Here is a 17464-nt window from a genome sequence, read left to right on the forward strand (position 1 = left end):
TTTTTTTTAGAAAATCTTAAGTATTAAGTATAATTATTCTATTACGTATCCTTGATATAATTGTATCTATGACAGAGTGACCAGACGTCCCGGTTTTGTTTTTTATATTCATTGGCTGGTAGGGCAGCCATCCAATCCATCCCCACAAAAAAAAATCTTAACATTACAATGTAAACATCATGCATATCATGCTTCTAACAGGTGTGTTGCGGATGGTGCAGGGTAATTGTAATCACACCTGGCAATTTGTGATTACATAATGCTCATTGAAGATGAAGGAAAAATGCATGCACATTGCCTGCATACTGGTTAACGTATACATCCGCGCATTCTTACGACGTGGCTCTGCACAAGCCTAGCCATCTATAAGAGGGTCGGTGTGTTTTTCTGTCTGTCTTGTCTTGTCTTGTCTCGTCCTGTCTAGTGTGTCTGGAGGTAATCCTGGAAACCACTGGACCGATCAATTGCTTGTGCACACATTTTATATTTTTTGAAGTATTTGAAATAATATTTAAATTTGAATATTATATAAATCAAGACTCTGAACAGGCTGAAACCTTGCCCAAATTTGGAGTTCAAATATATGTCATAGATGACTGACATAGGTTGGCCACATGAAGTCCAAGATCCACGAAGCCACCCTGATCCATTTCTCCATATATTACAACAATATGATGTCTGAGAGCCACACCATTATTTTCATTGTTGTACATGAGATTAGCCCCATTCCCCGTTTCTCTCCTCTGCCCGCCCTCAGGGGTTTTCATTCATTCCTTGTGTTCTCGGCATATTTACTGGCTGAGTTGAACTTCCTTTCCAGAGCTAAATTTGGGGGGAGCTGAGGAGGGAGGTTGTCCATGTCCATCACTGGATCTGGCACTGACTGCGCCGCGCTTGACCCAGGCGTTCGACTTGGGAGGGGGGGCAGGCATCCCCTTGAGTGGCTCCTTGGAGGAGGGGGGACGGGGCGAGGAGCCGGGAGACAAGGGGTTGTCTTCCCTCCCACTGATTACCTCCTCGTTCTTAACAGAGCACTCACTCTCACTGCACTGCAGGCCTCTTCCAGAACTACTTCCTGGCTGTGTTGATTCATTTCCTGTGTGGGAACGCTCAGCACGCCCAGCAGTGTCCTCATTGCGCCAGTTGGGATGATCCCTGTCTCTGGGCTTTCTGTCAGGACGCCGGCCCCCATCTTCAGGTTGCAACCTCTCCTGCTCTTTCTTCAACCTCTCCTCCATTTCACGCTCCCTCGCCGCCGTGTCGACCGGCTTGGCCCCGCCGAAAATAGATGAGGCCCTGGTGCCAGAGCTGGGGGACTGGGCGTCCCCACCTCCACCTCCTCCTCCACCTTGCTCTTCCTCCCTGGGAATGCTGCAAGGCTTCAGGTTCAGCTTGGGCCTCTGTAGGACAGGTCTTTCTTCACGCCTCTCGTCACGTCTCTCATATCGTTCATAACTGGGCTTTTCATCATAGTTACGCCGGTAGCCATTGCCAAAGGCGCGACACCCTACACCACTGCGAGAATCAGAACCTCCTCTGCTGTCATTGCGATCCCTGCGGTCACGTCCTCCATTGTCCCAGTTACGGTCGTTTGATCTCTCAAAGGCATCGTCTCTCTTAGGAGGTCCATCGTTTACATTGTCTCCGGTGGTGGGCCGGGCCCTCCAGTCACTGTCAGTACCCATGTCTGACACGCGACTAACCTGGTCACGTCGGCCCATAGGACCATTGTCTCTGTCCTTGTCAGACGCAATATCCACACGGATCCTTCGGTTTCCCAGGTTCTCCTCATTGAGACTGAGGGCCTTCAGAAGGGATTCCCCGTCATCAAACTCAGCATAACCAAACCCCTTCAGTCGATCTGAATAATTTGGCTCCCGAGGTAAACGCACCTCACCGATTGCCAGGCCACTGAAAAATTCTTTGATGGAGTCCTCAGAGACATCATAGGGCAAGTTGCCCAAGAAAGCTGTATAGGGTGGGCTCAGGGGCAGCCGGGAACGGTCAATTTCCAGCTCACGGGTAGAGCGTGGCGCTGTGGGTAGGATGGAGCGGTTGATGGGGGCAGTCCAGCATGTATTATTGTCCACTGGGTGCCAGGGCGAGGAGTCTTTTATATCCAGGTCCTCCGTATTGTCACCCCAACTGGTGGACGGGTATCTGTGGGCTGGGGTGCAGACTACACTGTCCTTGGCATGGAATTCAGCCAGACTCATGGTCTTCGCCCCCTTCTTAGTCTTCCTCTTATCTGTTGCTGCCATGTTGAAGACTGAAGCTCCATCCTGTTAGCAGATATTATAATTGGAGTTCAGTTTATGATGTCAGACATGTATTATGTCAGTATGGAGACAATCATCTCCATATTTAGGCATATCTAATAGTGCAATACCTATTATCATAGTCCTTGGAGGCCAGTCTGAAGCTGTGTGGAACTCCATATTTGGAATTCAATATGACATCAGTCATCTCCACATTTGGGCATAATTGACCGTGACCACGCCTCTAGCTCAAGCCTCAAGCCTCAAACATTGTTACAGTACAACAAGCCAACATTGCCACTCACTGGTTCTGAACAACCACTAAGCTGACTGACTGACACTACAAACTGCACTCCCATGGTTCCTCAGCAATACACACAGCAAGTTTGAAATCAAATGTATTAGTATAAAGCACTTTTAAAAACAACTGGTTTTGAACGGTTGGTTGAACGGTTCTCGAGATATGCAAAGGACAGACATACACACTCACACAGAAGTTAGAGAAAGAGAAAGTGAGAACATAGGTGGCATAGATGGCACCACAGTGGAGAGTGACTTCAAATTCCTTGGTGTCCACATCACAGAGAAATGAGAGGCCTTCTACAGAGGAGCCCTCCTGACCATACTGGGACTGTGGTTACGTCCGAAATCATAAACTAATGTACTATATATCATAATCAGCATACTATTGAGTTCCTACTAAATAGTACATTTCATCTCAGACATACTATAATCACTGTGCACTTGAGGGTTGAGCATGTAAAAAATGAAATACATTTTTATTTTAGTCTCTGTCTTGGTGTCAACATTTCTGTGGTGTGCGAGTCCTTCACCCGTTCAGTTCTTAGTTTTTGAGACCACCACACCCACAATCATCCTTCACCTGTTCAGTTCTTAGCTTTTGAGACCACCACACCCACAATCAACCTTATAAGGACAAAGAAAGGCGCAACAGGCTACCCTGGATGTCATCAGTATATCTCCATAAATGCTCATATACGGGCATATCGGTAGTTGATCCGACCCACAAACGCTGATCCGACCCACTTTATACTAGGCACTCCCTTGGGTCATCGGCAATATGCACACAAGTTTTAATTTTAAAAGAAACAAATATTTTAATTATAATTTAGAGTCCCCCCTTTTTCTTCCCAATTTAGTCGTTGGGCCAATTATTTTCCCCCCCCACACATTTCTGTGTTGTCACTGCTGTTGTATCCTACTGACTCACCTGCCAGTGAAGAGCTTGAATTTGATCAGTCAGATGGTTCTCGTGAGGACAGATACACACACTTACACACTCAGAGATTTAAGTAACTTATAATTAAGTTAACTAGAGGTTTGGGCCGCTTCACGGCCCTCACATCTAGGCCCGATCAGCTACATCACAGCTACGTTGCACCAGTGATCCAACTGATATGACCATACTGTATATGGAGATGCACAGTAGGGTGGGGTGCTGTGGCTAAAATGTTAAGATGTAGTAGGAAATGTAGTTGTATATTAACCGTACAGTATGTAAGTACATTGAAGGCGGGGAAAGAAGCTTTAGTGTTAGCCAGAGCACGGATAAATAGTATGTGGCAAGTTTGGAGGCAAGTGGAGTGATCGTGTGCTGATCAACCCTGGACGTACTTTGAAGGTCATTTCAATTAAAGTAGTAGGATAGGGTAGGATAGGATAGGATAGGATAGGATTAAAGTAGTAGGACAGGATAGGATAGGATGGTGACCGAATCGGGCTGCAACCTTGCCCAAATATGGAATTATACGTTATAGATACGTGCATAATTATGTCATATATGACTGATGCCGATGGACTGATGAAACTGGTCACATGAAGCCTGTCTTGTTTTATCTGTGTACTTACCACCCTCAGTTTTGATTGATTGACTGACACTATACTTTGTCATACAACGGTGTTGCTTACAATGGAAACAAGCCCCTAGGGCTTTTTGTGTTGTCCTTTTAAAAATCATTGTAAAATCGTACCTCTGTACTATTTGCAAACTGTTAATGAAGTATTTAATCAATCAATCAATGCTTGGAACAACATATTGTTGGCGAGTAGCCTATAGGGTATTTAATTAAGCATTGCTCTAGTCTAGAAGATCAGAAACCTACAGGAGGCTGGGTCTTGCTGCCACCTAGAGGAGAACTGAAGAAACTGAACTAGGGAAGGATGCAGACTTTGGTCTACTGCTTTTAGGAAGATTCACTTTAACCTTTCTCAAGCAAAAGACATGACCCAAATGTGATAGAAGAAACTTCAGTTTCTTAATGATTATTTTCAAGGCTTATAATATGTTACTACCAGGTAACATACAGACATTGTTTGGAGAACTGGAGAGGGATTATAATTTAAGGGGAAAATTGAAATGTCATCTTAAAGTACACTATAGGCGCACGACTGGAAAAAGTTTTTGTATTTCCAATGTTGGGGTGAGTCAATGGAATAATTTTACGGTGGAGTTATAGAGATGTGCAAACATGAAACAGTTTTTAAAAAAACCCTAAAGACATGATACTCATGAGGTACAGGGATGAAGAAGGTACTGGATATCACTAGGTACTGTTTTTTCTAGGTTTCTTTTCTTTCTTAAGTTTATTATAGAAATTGTATTGTATGCATAGTTTTATATGTACTTGTATTGGTGTAAATGTATGTATGGTGCGCGTATGCATGGATGTATGCATGTATGTATGTACGTACAATACATGTATGTATGCATGTACTGTATGTACTGTATGTATGTATGTATGTATGGATGGATGGATGGATGTATGGATGGATTTTGTATGTAGTAAGCGTATATATATCACATATCACAGAAGTATTTACTGTAGGTAGAAGTGGACCAGCATGGAAGCTTGTTGTTATATTTATTATTGATGATGAAGGGGTGGGAGCAATAAGTTATGCTTCTTCTCACTCCTTTTCGAATATGCATTTTCTGTTCATCTGTTAATCAGAATGAATTGCTTTCATTTGTTATATTGTTTTTTAAAAGCTGCCATATTCGAAATAAACTTTTCAATCAAATCAATCAATCAAATCAAATGTATGTGATGATCACAGCATAGCCATATAAGGACTTCCCAATGCAGAGCTACGACCAAACCTTGTCAAACCTCATTGTGTCGTCATGGCATCAGACGCAAACAAATCACTCAGCTCCATATATGGGCACAAAAGGGCGCATGCCCATATATGCGCATATACTGATGACATCAGGGATCTCCATATATGGGCATAAACAGGACAAGGCCTGACAGATACAGAGATCTTCATACATGGGCATAAAGGGGACAATGATTTACAGATACTGAGCTCTCCATATATGGGCATATCAGTCGGATTGGCGGTGCGACGTAGGTATGAGGGCCGTGGCCCGAACTCTAGATATACACACACACACACACACACACACACACACACACACACACACACACACACACACACACACACACACACACTATTGGGGCTATATAATATCCCATATATTTTTTATCATAATGAAACTTTGTGCTGGCAATCGCTGTTGTTGTTGTTGTAGTACTACTTACACCTTTTTGCCAGACCCAAGGGGTCGGCCTACATGAGGCTTTGTCCGTCCCCATTTCGTCCATACATGGGCATAACTCGGTCTGTCCCCCTTTCGTCCATACATGGGCATAAAAGTCTGTCCCCCTTTCGTCCATACATGGGCATAAAAGGGACTTCTGAATTTCGTCCATACATGGGCCTAAAAGGGAATTTATTCTGGGTCTGGCAGAACCAGGTCTCCTGGTCTTGTTATAATAAGCTTTTCATACTTGATATTGACGCATGATGATGTGACATCATGGTACAGTGGACAAGGTGCTGCGTCTGTACTGTACAAGGCTTTGTAACTGGAGGAAATGGACCACACCTCAGAGGGAAAACATGGCAAAACATCCTCAGTAAACAGCCTGGAAACAGCAGGACTCTCTCTCTCTCTCTCTCTCTCTCTCTCTCTCTCTCTCTCTCTCTCTCTCTCTCTCTCTCTCTCTCTCTCTCTCTCTCTCTCTCTCTCTCTCTCTCTCTCTCTCTCTCTCTCTCTCTCTCTCTCTCTCTCTCTCTCTCTCTCTCTCTCTCTCTCTCTCTCTCTCTCTCTCTCTCTCTCTCTCTCTCTCTCTCTCTCTCTCTCTCTCCTGAGCAGGACTGTTGTATTACAGGATTTCACTTCCATCTCTGGGCGGGCAGACAGAGGCAGCAGGGTTGGGCTCAACAGGGTTTATATTTAAGCAATATTACACTGCTCTTTTTTTCGTTCTCTCCCCTCTTCCCTTTCTCTCCCTCAATGATCTAAGATATGACGTTGTATGTGTTGTATGTTGGGGACAGAATAGATTAAGAAATCTATTTATCTCTCTGTTATATGTGACCTTTACTTGTGCATACTGCGACAGAGGACAGAATGAGTGGGACCCTCAGGGTTCCTTGAGAGGATCCCAGATGGGCCCTTACAAGTCTGTAGTGAGTGATGGGGCGTCGTTGAAATTAAAAGGTTTGAGAACCACTGATTTAGAATAATAAAAAGAAAAGAGATATTTCATACAGTATGTGCATGTTATTTTGAGGATATGTAGGTGACATGAAGGGGCTTTGTGTGGGAGACAGAAAAAAGGGCAGAAGAGTGGCTGGGAAGGATGACATCATACCTTGAGAATGTTCCCAGAAAAGAGGGTTACTGCTGGTTCACATTAGCCTACACGCGCGCACGCGCACACACACACACACGCGCGTGCGCACAGTCGCACACACACACACATTTTTTCAAAAGTAACGAAAATAGCAGATCTATAACCTCACAATGCGTCGCACCGCCACACGTTGTGAGCTTGTAGATTCTATTTTGCCTATGACATTCCCAACACAGGGATGCCAAGTTCAAAGTGGTTAATCAAATAGTAATTATTTTAAGTTAAAACTCTAATCAATTCAAACTAAAGATTGCATTTACAAAGCAAGTAGTTGCACAACAGGACACCACAGTATTACAGACTAGAGAGAGCAACAAATAGCCTATTTACACTGGAAGTAGATAAAAAGTGTGAGAAGAAACATTAATCCTTCCAGGTGCAAATTCATCTAAACATCCTCTCCACTTATTCATAGAATAGACAAATGTGTATGAAGGGTCAACGATTTTATAAGATGATCACACAATGTCCTCCATAGCGATGAAATGCAAGCCGAAGCACTTGACAGCTAGCTTGACTGAAGGTCTCGACTAATAGTCACATATAAATCATCCCGCAAAAGCAGTGTGAGATGCTGACCTTCGGAACGCCAGCAGCAGTGAGAGCTGCTGCTTTTTACTTTTCATGACCGTAAAATCAACCGCCCTTCACCAAGAGGATTGGACGGAAGACAATAGAAAGTTTAATGAAACATAACAAAGCTTCCGTCTCTCTACACTAACACCAGACACACTATATACTGTAAGTATGGTGTTCCTATCAGCAGGATATCAACCTTGTGTCCAGCTGCAATCACACACACACACACACACACACACACACACTTTTTCCCAGCAGTGGGGGAAGTGGGATGAGGATAGGCTTGCCATGATGAGTCATCTTTGTATTGTCAAATCCACAGGTGGCTCTAGGTCTTTGCTAATATAATTGTTAAAACAAAGACTGCGGAGGTGGTCTGACGCCGTCCTGCCCTGTGTGTGTGTGTGTGTGTGTGTGTGTGTGTGTGTGTGTGTGTGTGTGTGTGTGTGTGTGTGTGTGTGTGTGTGTGTGTGTGTGTGTGTGTGTGTGTGTGTGTACAGTGTATATCCTCAGTACAATAGCAGGCAGGGTGTGGTGGCCCCGGTCAGGGACAGAACTCGGACAAAGGAAAAGTGGAAAAGGTCATGGATTTAGCGGGTAGAACTGAGGGTGACTTTGCAGAATGTGTTGTACACTGCATTCATAAGCAGTGATGTCTCAAAATATTCAGTCCAAAAGAACCCTCAACCCTGACTGTGGCTCCAAGATTCACACAGCCAGCTGACACTGGGCGTGCCGTGAACACGTTTTTTTTATGCACAAAGAATCTACTGTCCCTCCTACAGGTCCGGCAAAACAAGGAGGCTCTGACCTGCTTAGGGAAGGGTCAAAGTTCAGGCATGTGCCGCAGACTCTCAGCCTCAGTGTGAGCCAAGGAGAGGCAGGGCTGGAATTAAAAATGGAATTGAGAGACAGCCAAGTTTCCACATTCTGTGGGTGAACTCGGGTGAAATGGAGGTAGTTTTCTCTAGAACAGAGCAGATGTCAAGGCCACAGGACAATAGACTCACTTCTCCTAAAATAACAGCCACCTCAAATGTAATAATCAGACCACCAAAAAAATTGTATTTGACTAACCCAAATTGTAATACAATGGACATGATGTCTGCGTCTCTATACTTCAATCTGTATGCATGTTTTTGTCTAAAGATGGCTGTTGGAATCCGAGTGACCAGTGATACAAGCTCTTTCCATGTGTATCCAGTGTCACTATGGCAAAGGCAAGTAAAGGAGGGGGTATTCCAAGTTATAAATAGACTGCGAAAGGTAGATCTTTGAACACGTGCTCTTATAAGGATGTTTCCATCCGTCTGTGTGTGTGTGTGTGTGTGTGTGTGTGTGTGTGTGTGTGTGTGTGTGTGTGTGTGTGTGTGTGTGTGTGTGCATGTTGTGGCGACAGAGACTGTCTCTACCAGAACAATATCAGATCACTCTGCTTTATCAATCTTTGTTATCAATATGACCAGACGTAGGCCCGGAATGCTGGTCTAGCGGTCCGGGCACCTAGGCTTCAATGCAGCCTGACAGCGCATTGCAGGTTTGAGTCCCGTCCCGATGAACTTTGCTGCATGTCTTTCCTCATCTCTCTCCCCCTGTTTCCTGTCTGTCTCTGCTGTATAACTATACTATATATCGTCGGTGTCCAGCCGGGACCAGCTAACTCCATTTTCATTTTTTTTTTTTTTTTCATAAATCAATGCTATTGAACCCCCTTTACATCTGTGTAAAGTTTTTTTTTATAATAACCTATGAAAAGTATTAAAAAGCGCCTCTGACGAAAACTCCCAACTCCATTGGATCCTCAAACTGTCCGTCAAAAACAAACAACTCCCTCCTCCTCTCATGCTCTCCACTGCTGCATACTATATATACAGGGTTTTTGCCAATTGTCAAATATAAATACTACAGATTTAAAAAAAACTTAATTCAGACTTTTTTTTTTACCAATTGTCAGATATAAATTTGGACAGTTTTCACTGTGTAATTTCAGCGTTAAACCAATATGCAGGATGTGACTGAATATCACTCATGTCAGACTGCATTCATGCTTTACCCTCCACCTTTAGCAGAGACTTTAAGTGAACAGTCATTTGCTCTCAGCTCTGGTCACCGTTTTGCGGGGTGTTTTCACCAACCCAGTGACTGGAAGGTTTAGGCAACACACAACAGTGTAATAATAAAATGTTGATGGATAGGTAAATGCAACTGTGGTTGTTATTGTTAGTGCAGTAGGCTACAGATTTGATAGGCTACAGATTCTATTATTCATGAATGTATTTTTTATTGATATGCCATTTATTTATTGTTGGTGTGCCATGATTGCTTTTGTTAAATACATTTAGTATTGAGTATTGAGGCAGAATTGTTTGTTGTACTCAACTGTAGAAGAACAACAGTGGTAACAGTTAGATCCATGGATGTTTCCAATGCATGTTAAAATAAAAGTTGTTTAAGTACAGCATTCAGCTTGATCTATACTTAGTATATGAGGATGGCGCACACCATAAATAGCTGATCTCCAAGCTCACAATGCGTTGTGATGTGTTGTGAGCTTTGAGATTCATTGGCAGCTGTTCTTATCAATGATGGACAAAACCTCCTAACTCCACTCAATGATGGACAAAACCTCCTAACTCCACTTGAGCTGGATTTGGGTAAAGTGGTGATAATATAATGACACATGCAAGTATCTGATAATATATAAAGTCACAATACCAAGTTTGATGAGGCAGTATTGCTTTGTTTTAAAAATATAAGGTTTTCTTCATTTTCTGAAAAATGTATATTTTGTTTTTCATTTCCTGAACAATTACCATTTTGGAGTTAGCTGGTTCTGGCCGGACAGCAGAGATATGCTATATGTACTGTATCAGTGGTGCTCAGGGCAAATGTTCAAATGTTCACTTTAAAACATATATATATTCAAAGATTCACACACATTTTCACAATTAAAAAAAAAGCAGATCTACAAGCTCATGGCGCGGCACTCACTAATTTGAGCATTTCAAAGTAAAATACTTCATTTCCCCCTGGGCCATAAAAGCTTACAGTCAGGAACAGCATTTCCCTTTATCACCCAGTGATGTGATATGTGAGTTCTTCCTTGTTTGGGACTCTGAGCCCTATTCACAAAATTTCCCAGACGAGCAGTGCTGATCTGAGATCAGCTCTGCCTGTTAAAACTGTAAACTGCTTTTGTTGTATGATTTGTAGTTTTCATGCGTAGCTGTTTAATTTTAGATTTTTAGCTATAACCTTTATTTTATACTTTGGGCTATTCAAAAATAGCAGATCTACAAGATCATAGCGCAGCACTCGGTGCGGCGCTATGAGCTTGTATATCTGCTATTTTTAATGGGTTAAGAAACTAAATTCCAATGAAAAGATTATGGATGTATTGCGATGATAGGATGACAGTAATGATATGTGACAGTTCATCTGCTGAATCTCTTGTTACTTCTACACCAACTGTAACATTATCTGTGGATCCCCAGCCAGCTGGTGTCAGGGCCATAGCAATACAGTCATCTGATCAGTAAAGCCTATCAATAATGCATATTGTATGGGATCGGTTAGCTTGGCATTGGTTACTAAAACACACCTGTAGGGTTGTTGCTAGCTTGCCGGGCACAAAACCTAGTGGCATGATATTTGAGCAGTGCTGTTTTGCACACAAGTTCCACACCAATTTCAAATGCAGAATTTATAACTTAAAGAAAGTTATATAAAGTCAACCGGCCCCACACAAAAATGTTGCAGCCAAGTTGACCAAAGCAGGAACATGATCTCTCTACATGTGTGAAACATGATAAAGGTCTTTTCTCCCCAGGGACCCACAATGTCGTCACCACCACAGGGATGGGAGCTTGCAGAGTGGCTCCTGGGGACTGGGGGATAGGATAGGCAAACGCTTCCCTCCTGCAGCAGGAAATGGGCGAAACCTGGCTCAAAATTACAACTCCGGCATTTTGTGCTGTGAAGGAAGCCGACCCTGATAGCAAAGGCTATAGGTTTCCTGTTGTGGGCCAACAGTTTTGGCTTCACCGAGCACAGGCAGGAAGGAGGAAAAATGCTGGGGTCAAGAAGAAAGGCTCTAATGACTGAGTGACCTCTACAGCTTTATCCCACATGTGTGCTGCAGTGCTAGAACATTGGATGTACAATTGTTTAACTATGTGCAATTACGAGAGTCAAAAGGTTAATGGAGAGCTCACTGTATGCTGTAAAAGTCAACTACAAAAACAACTCACTGTTTCACATTCATTTTCTTCTCGGCAACTTCACCATATTTCTTTGCTAAATAATTAATTGTGCACTGAGAATAGAAGATCCATCCGTGTGTCCACTACTGTTGATAAAAAAAATAGTGTGTCATAGCATAACTAAACAAATGGCTTCCATCACACTTGTCACTGCACAATGGTAATCTGATCACTTAAAAGTCAGTGAATGACTTCCTTCTTCCCATGAAAACAATCTGATTCTATTTTTAGAACCGGTCTCGTAGAAACAAAAACTCAATCTACCTGTATACTGCAATTTCTACTGAACAGCAATTCTAATACGCTTTGGAAACGTTTTAGTCCATCTCTCAGACAAATCATCAGTTGAATTGACTTTATGGTTGTATAAAATGTACCCCACATTCTCTGAAAACACCCAGAGTGCCACACTTGGCAAAGACTTTGCAGTCTCATACCATGGTTACCTGTGCTGTGTTAACAGGGGATTCATTTAAGATCCACCTTTAAATGCAGCACACACAGGACATCCCCACATAATAACCTTTCATTAAAGGAGGATTTGAGTGCTGAGTTTGTCAAGACCTCAGGTTTAAAGTGGCTTTGCTCCAGAGACAGAGAGAGGGGCGTGGGTTTGGTATGACCAAGCTGGGTAGGACATAAAGCGTGGAGGATGTTGTTGCATGTGTGAGGTTATAGGGGCAAGATAGTACACTCCAACTTCAAAAGCAAGTGGGACCTTAGCTAAGGGGCCTTTATGAGTTTATCATGGAACTGTGATAACAAATGGAACAGATGAGGGTCTAACTAACTTCCATACTGGATGGCATCTTCAAAGAGGCACGCAATCCAGTAACAATGAATGTCGCACAGGCTGGTGTGGAGTCTGGGTAAATGATCAAAAATACACAGCCTGCCGGGCACCACTTTTATAAAGTTAGTTTATCCACCATTGGAGTGAATGCACTAAAAAACGTATGCTAATGAAAATAGCTAATAAAAAGTGAATAAAGACAATTATTTAAGCTAAGCTACAATACAGTAACAACCGAACAGCACATTTTGAGTATGAAAACTGTCACTAGTGGGCCTGCCTGCTTCTACATCAAATTAATCCCATCACTCAATATGTAATAATGTCATTTACAATAACTGTACAGTAGTAATACCCCCCCCCACACACACACACACACACACACACACACACACACACACACACACACACTAATGTTGTGGGGATCAACGTAAACCAATAACTTTGTTTTTCAGGTCACAAAGGGAAAAATACAATTATGTCATCCAAGTTTGTTAGCACTACCTAATAGCTATATGAATAGACACATTGACATTTATACATAACAAAATACTAATTTACACCACTACTACTGTAGCTGCACTGTTTGCACCTATCCAATATCAATCATCACATCCTATATTTCTTAGCGACTGGGCAACAGAACTAGACTTTCACCCATGTGGCTGAAATATTATAAACCCAACTAAACATTTTCAAATCTCAAGAAAACATCAGTCAGCAGCATATGAGAAACAACAATTTTAATAATTGAAATAAATACTCCGGTACATGCATGACCAAAACACATTAAAATACTATGGTAAGTCTGGTAAATAGTGTAAAACCTATGGCACACACTCACAGCAGCTTTTACCCAATAAGAATTCACACACATTGAAAAACAAGCATGGAGACAATCTTCCCACTCTCACAAAACCATGTGTACTAGAACATGTCACACAGGCCATAGGTTTACACAGCGAGGCTACATCCATCATCAAAGGCTGTTGTTTTCACCATAGCTGAAAACTGAGGTAAACTTTTCAGGTTTGAAGATTGCTATCTTTTGGCAAAGAGAGGGCCAACAGTTGAGCATGGACTAGGCTGCCAAGTTGTTTTGTTTGTTGTGTTTCTAGTAATGTCTTTAGTCACATCCAGCGTGACACAAACACAGTAGTTTTTTTTACGTGCTCCATAACACTTCAAACCCAGCTCACCAGCTCAACCACACAAGCACTCCTACAGACAGCCTTGCTTTTTTTAAATTTATGTTGATCTGCTTTATCGAAAACCTGACAAACAGGGCTAACCCAAGTGAGTCTCTTTGGTACGCCAAAAGAAGCAGACAGGGGCACAGATGGATCATTCACTTCAAAATGGGTTGACATGACCTCTTCCTAAACTAATTCACAGAATGGGAGTTGACTGGCGGCAGAGTCCTTGGGGACGACCGTTCTCGGAGTGCCTGAGACAGGAGCGTGCATCCGTCCGACACAGCGCACGCCGAATTGCGCAGGCGCTCCCTGTAATCCGCCATTTTAGTGCTGCTCTCGGGATGCTGGGCGACATCCCTGAGGCCCTGAGTGAGGAGGACACACGCCGAGACCACGCTCATAGCCCCCCCTAAAACTGCAGTCTGTACCCCCTTTCCCTCGGCGGAGATACTTGCGGCTCTTCCCAGAAACTGAGGCTCGGTGGCGAACCCTACCAGGGCGTTGACCGCCTGGACCAGAGCAGCACTGAAGAGAACACAGCGGTTCCGGGTCAGCTCACTGGGCTGGGTCTTTACTTCCTTGACACAGGCCAGTAAGGCCATGCCACTAGTGCTCATGCTCTTCACGCTGAGTTTAAACTGCTCCTTAGCAAAGCGATCCCTTGACCTCTCACTGGCCAGCGATGAGGCGTCTGTCAGTGTCTTGAGGTTGGTGGAGATGTTTTGTGAGAGTTCCAGCAGGAGCTGGGGGGTCAGGTCGGGGAGGGGCGTGACACGGAGCACGCCGCAGCTCTGATCCACCTCGTGCCTGCAGCGAGTCACCTTGTAGCGGTCCACCAGCCCCGGCAAGCAGGGCTGAGAGCCGGGGATCTCCACGGCCGCCAGGTATGCAGCGTGGGCCGAACACTCAGTCAGCGACACTACCAGGTCCCCCATCTCGAGCAGGCGGTCGCCCACCTCGGTGAAGCGGCCCATGTTGAGCTGGCTCTGGATGTCGTGCGTGAGGATGGAGAGCTCTTTAGTCCGGGCGATAACCGTGTCTCGACACTGCTCAAAGGTCTCGGCCACCGCCACCCCATCAGATGTCATCACTGGCCTGGTTTCGCTGGACAGCAGTAGGAGGTCGGCCACCAGCTGCATCTTGCTCTTACACGTGTCACAGATAGAGGAGAGCCTCTTCCTCTGCTGCAAGCTGCCACTTGGTGTGCTGGTAGATCCCTCGCTAGCTGACTTGCCAGAGCCACCACTAGCCATAATAAGGGGGGAGAGGGGTCGAGCTACTCTTATGGAGGTCCGATTATAAACGGCTTTCTGTTGCTGCACACTCCATTGTATAGTTTAAGACATTTTCTAAGATATGAAAATAAAAGCCGCACCTTTTAACAAACTCTTTAAATATCAACTGGCCAAACAGTCTTCCTTAAATTCCTTCAGAGTATTGGTAATCCACTGTACAGCATATGTTGTGGGTAAAACACACAGGAGTTGTATTCTCGATGTAAACATCTAGTTAGAGCAAAGCATTCACTTGTGATTGAGCAGTATCCCCATTGTTATTCAGAGCAGATTTTTTTGTGTTGATAAATTCTGAAACTTGGTTCAAAGATGCAATGAATATTCTACCATATGATGTTTGCCTCTTAATTTTGAGTAATTTTATAATAGAAATACAGAATTAAAATCCCTTCAATGGTCTAACTTCAACTACTCAGTGTAATAACATATTTGCTATTGTGTTTACAACTTAATTTAAATGCCCTGAAGAAAAAAAAAACATAATCCAAGACTGAATATCTACCTTAGTCCCAGGTGTTTGTGAAATAGTATAATTCATAGGTCGTTGGTTATTGATGATCACACAAATCACAAACTGAAGTGCCACCAAGGTGCCTCCAAAAAGGCAAAGTGCAGACTGAGAATACAAATTCGATAGCTACTTTATATCATTTGAAATAAAAATAAAAAACACATTCCCATTATGAAACACTTCCAATATCTGAACTGCTTCAATAATATGCTGATGCCTTTTTGAGGGTCTTTTGACTACATCAAGAAAGTGTGATTTTATAACGTCTACTCGTATGAGGGCAAGTAGGACTTAACGGCATCGAGTACTTATGCAAGCTGTCCCCACAAAGTTTGACCACCCTAACTCGACTGAGAAACAGACTCATGCTTGTTACAACCAGGGCACCACCCCATAGAGTTAGAATATATCCACCCGGGCACTTCTGACCGTTCCCCTCCAGCACCATCATTCCATAAGTCCTCCAAAATAAAATCCAACGCGAGAGCAACGACAGCCCGACGACAACGTTAACCCTCCATACGCTTTCAATCTTTTCTTTTTCATACGCAGGCCCGTATTAGAAACTAGTTCGTGCGATAGTTTCGATTCCATATGCATTGTGTCCATATACGCCCTCCTCCTCAGCAAAACTCCCGACGCGAGTGCTGCTCAGTCCCGCTTATCCTGCGTAGCAGGGACTCCGTGTGGAAATCCTCCATAGCAGCAGCTCTGGCCCCTGTGGTTGACGGCAGTGGGTCCAACAACATTGATCAGTTGTTTCACAGCCAACCCGCTGAAGTTGTCTGAAGAAGTGACAGTGATTCCACACTGGTTGCAGGCAGTGCGCTGCTCCCGCTGCATTACATCTAGGCTACTGCTGTATCAGGAAGCGGGGAGGGTGTGGTCGCACTTGAACGGTGCGATTGTAGCAAAGTGGCAACACAGGAACAGAAGGGAAGCGTTTAACAGCGAAATACCGTAACTTTTCTACAGTTGTCTGGCAACGGCCGGACGATCCAACCGCGGTCTCGAATAACAAGATCCCCCCACACGAGAAGAATAGGCAGGTTATTGGGTTGGTCAGTTAGCTCCTTAAGAGTTTTCTAGTATTTCCATGTGAGCCCTCTGGGTTCAGGGCTGACTGATCCCTCTGCCATGATGAGACATCCCTTCCCGAGGCCCCGTCGTGGGTGCATGTAGACTACCGGTGTAAAGGCAAAGTTACACCCAAAACGCAGTTCTTTAAAATGACCGACAGTCAGTTCCCTTTGAGTGACAGTATTATCTTGGCTGGTTCGCATCGCAGCCCTAGCCAAAAAAAAGTAAAAAGAAAAAAAAAAGACACACCTGCTTCCGTTTGGGAAAAGTTAAAGTTAGATGGAATAGACTACACTTTATTACCGCAGCTGTTGTATCATACATGAGCGGCGCCTTTGCTTTACGCTCAGAACCATACAAGTTATTTGTTTCTCGTCACCGCGCGCTACGAACAGGATTGGGGGACAGAAAATTGGGTTAAAGGACAACTTTGTTTTTACAACAAGGGTTATTTTATTAATTTGTAATGATAATAATTAAAAGATGAGTGTTAAAAAAATCATGTATTGCTTTCTATCGTTTTTTTAATGATGTAAGGATTTTTTACTGGGGCGGGGGCATTCGATCCATTGGTAAATAGTCATAAACGCAGCCTCCGATTTCCGTGAAACTTTGTACGTACATCCCCACTAGGCCAAGGAAGAAATGCCACAACGCTACATCTTTCAAATCAGCCTATTGGTGGCGCTGTAACAGGCAGATTCACGTTTTGGAAATAGGCCAAAACACTCATCTTTTAATTATTATCATTACAAACTAATAA

At 43.6% G+C, this 17464-nt stretch overlaps 2 protein-coding genes across 2 annotated transcripts; both read right to left on the reverse strand.

Annotated features, from left to right (window-relative positions):
- Positions 1-791: 791 nt before the first annotated feature.
- LOC311043595 (eukaryotic translation initiation factor 4B-like) lies at positions 792-2261 on the reverse strand (the record flags this gene model as incomplete). The annotated part of the gene is made up of 1 exon (XM_084054896.1): positions 792-2261. One exon carries the CDS (start codon positions 2259-2261, stop codon positions 792-794), a length of 1470 nt encoding a protein of 489 aa, XP_083911022.1.
- An 11084-nt stretch (positions 2262-13345) lies between these two features.
- tlnrd1 (talin rod domain containing 1) lies at positions 13346-17041 on the reverse strand. Its single transcript, XM_084053344.1, has one exon. The coding sequence runs from the start codon at positions 15066-15068 to the stop codon at positions 14004-14006; it is 1065 nt and encodes a 354-aa protein (XP_083909470.1). The 5' UTR covers positions 15069-17041; the 3' UTR covers positions 13346-14003.
- Positions 17042-17464: the final 423 nt, after the last annotated feature.

Source organism: Gymnoscopelus microlampas (assembly GCF_963454915.1).
Source record: "Gymnoscopelus microlampas genome assembly, chromosome: 1".
In the NCBI taxonomy this organism is placed as follows: domain Eukaryota; kingdom Metazoa; phylum Chordata; class Actinopteri; order Myctophiformes; family Myctophidae; genus Gymnoscopelus; species Gymnoscopelus microlampas.